This window comes from Megalops cyprinoides, chromosome 18 (assembly GCF_013368585.1).
Source record: "Megalops cyprinoides isolate fMegCyp1 chromosome 18, fMegCyp1.pri, whole genome shotgun sequence".
Classification (NCBI taxonomy): domain Eukaryota; kingdom Metazoa; phylum Chordata; class Actinopteri; order Elopiformes; family Megalopidae; genus Megalops; species Megalops cyprinoides.
In genome coordinates, this window is record NC_050600.1 from 28679728 (window position 1) to 28681609 (window position 1882).

The window sequence follows — 1882 nt, forward strand, 5'->3', positions numbered from 1 at the left end:
TACATGTAAAATAAACATTTACAAGGCGACTGTCCGTCTACCATTTGAGCTATACAACAGTCACTAAAAGCTAAGAATCAATCTAACGGCCCAAACAACAGTGCCAATGCACATAATTACATCTAAAAAACGAAAGAAAATTAATAAGCAAAAAATAAACCAAACACTGGACTTTGTTCTAATCTCTCTTACCTACCGTATAACTACTTGGCTTGAATCTTTTAAATGGTGTTTCAAAACAGTTTTATTACATTGTGAAACAAATACTGAGCTGTTATAACAGTGCAATGTTTACTTTTGTGAATGGAATTGTGTGACAAATTTAACTTTTGATGAGTTCTATAGCTTTGTTTGAAATAAATGGCCATTAACACACGATAATTTGCGTCTCAGTTGCCATGTCGTCGGCGCGAAAAGGCGACCACAGTCAATCGGTAAATAGTCCACAAAAACAACGGCATTCGCTCTATTGTTTGTCCTCGCGCTCCCAAGGGACCGGATCGTGCACTTCAGTGGCTGTCGTGTTCCTGCGCTCTTGCCAAAAATGCTCCACATCTGGCAAAATCCGGATGGAGACATCTTTCGCTACCTCTGAAATCGCTGTGGGAGAGACGGTTTTCAAGTCCTGCAGGGAATTGATGACACTAGCCCCCATCTCCGTTCCGTTCTCCCCGGTCTTCGGGCTACAGCTGCCCCCTGCAGCCTTTGATCCATTGCACCTCAAGAAAACCCACGCACTCAAGAGCCCCTCTCTAAAATCCTCGGACACTGCTAAGAAAATAATGGGACTGACGGCACTGCTTACATACACGAACACCTGCGCAAAGATGATGAAGCCGTTGGGGGGTTTGTCTCCCTCGCTGTAGCTGTGTCGTGCCCAAACCCAAGCACTCCACTCGGGCAGCCACATGAGCGAATAGGTGCCGCTGACGCACACCAACATCAGGGTAATCCGCTTGTTCTGTTGCCGAGGGTTGTGCGCTTTCTTCTTTTGCAGTTTAGTTTGCAGCAGTGTTTTCGTGTAACACGTAGCGGTGAAGATGATAGGTATAACGTAAGCCGCCACCGGGTAGATCTTGCTGAAAACGTTCATAAAGTTTGACGCGTAAAATGGGACTTCAAAAACGCACAAGGCGACACCCTCGTATCGCGGTAAATTAGTAAACACCATATGCGGGATGGGCAAAATACATGATACAGTCCAGACGAAGAACAGGATTACAACTACGCGCTTCGGATTGAAGTTAATGAATTTTGGCGGGTTTAAGATAGAGTTGTACCTTGCCTGCCCCACAGCAGCCAGTGTGAAACTTTTAGCGACCAAGCAGCAGTGCTGAAACCAATCTGCCGTCTTGCAAACAAAACTGCCTAATGTCCACGACTGTCTGCCGTAGGTGGCTGCGCGTATAGGAAGGCAAACTATTAAAATCAACAGGTCGATGGCGCTGAGGTTGACAGTCAGAGTATTGACTATAGATGCTTTGCCGTTTCTGAAATCGTGAACAAGAACCAACAAAAGCAGTACATTTCCAACAAACCCTATCAGGCATATCCCTGCTAACAGACCAGGCAGAGCGACGGTGACGTCCACTCCGTCTAAGAGCTGAATTCCTCCGGCGAAATCAAAAAGGGAAGTATTCATTGTCACAGAATAAAGCGCTCGTTAAAGTGGTGGGAAAATTACACCTGTCCGTTAATGCTGAAACAAACGAAACGTGTTCTACCAAGATGAAGCGCTTGTGCTATTAATCAGTCGCTTTGTGGTCTTTCAGTAACTGCCCTGTTTACATGAACAAAAAATGCTCGACGCATTCTGAAATCAGATGCAAATTTCTTTTTTTGTTGCCTTTATGTCCTCTGCAGTAAAAAATATCCGTTCCAG

General features: G+C 45.0%; 1 protein-coding gene across 1 annotated transcript; it reads right to left on the bottom strand.

Moving 5' to 3' along the window:
• Positions 1-321: 321 nt before the first annotated feature.
• Positions 322-1642, bottom strand: LOC118793051 (G-protein coupled receptor 151). The gene has a single exon (XM_036550997.1). The coding sequence runs from the start codon at positions 1640-1642 to the stop codon at positions 467-469; it is 1176 nt and encodes a 391-aa protein (XP_036406890.1). The 3' UTR covers positions 322-466.
• Between the last annotated feature and the right edge of the window lie 240 nt (positions 1643-1882).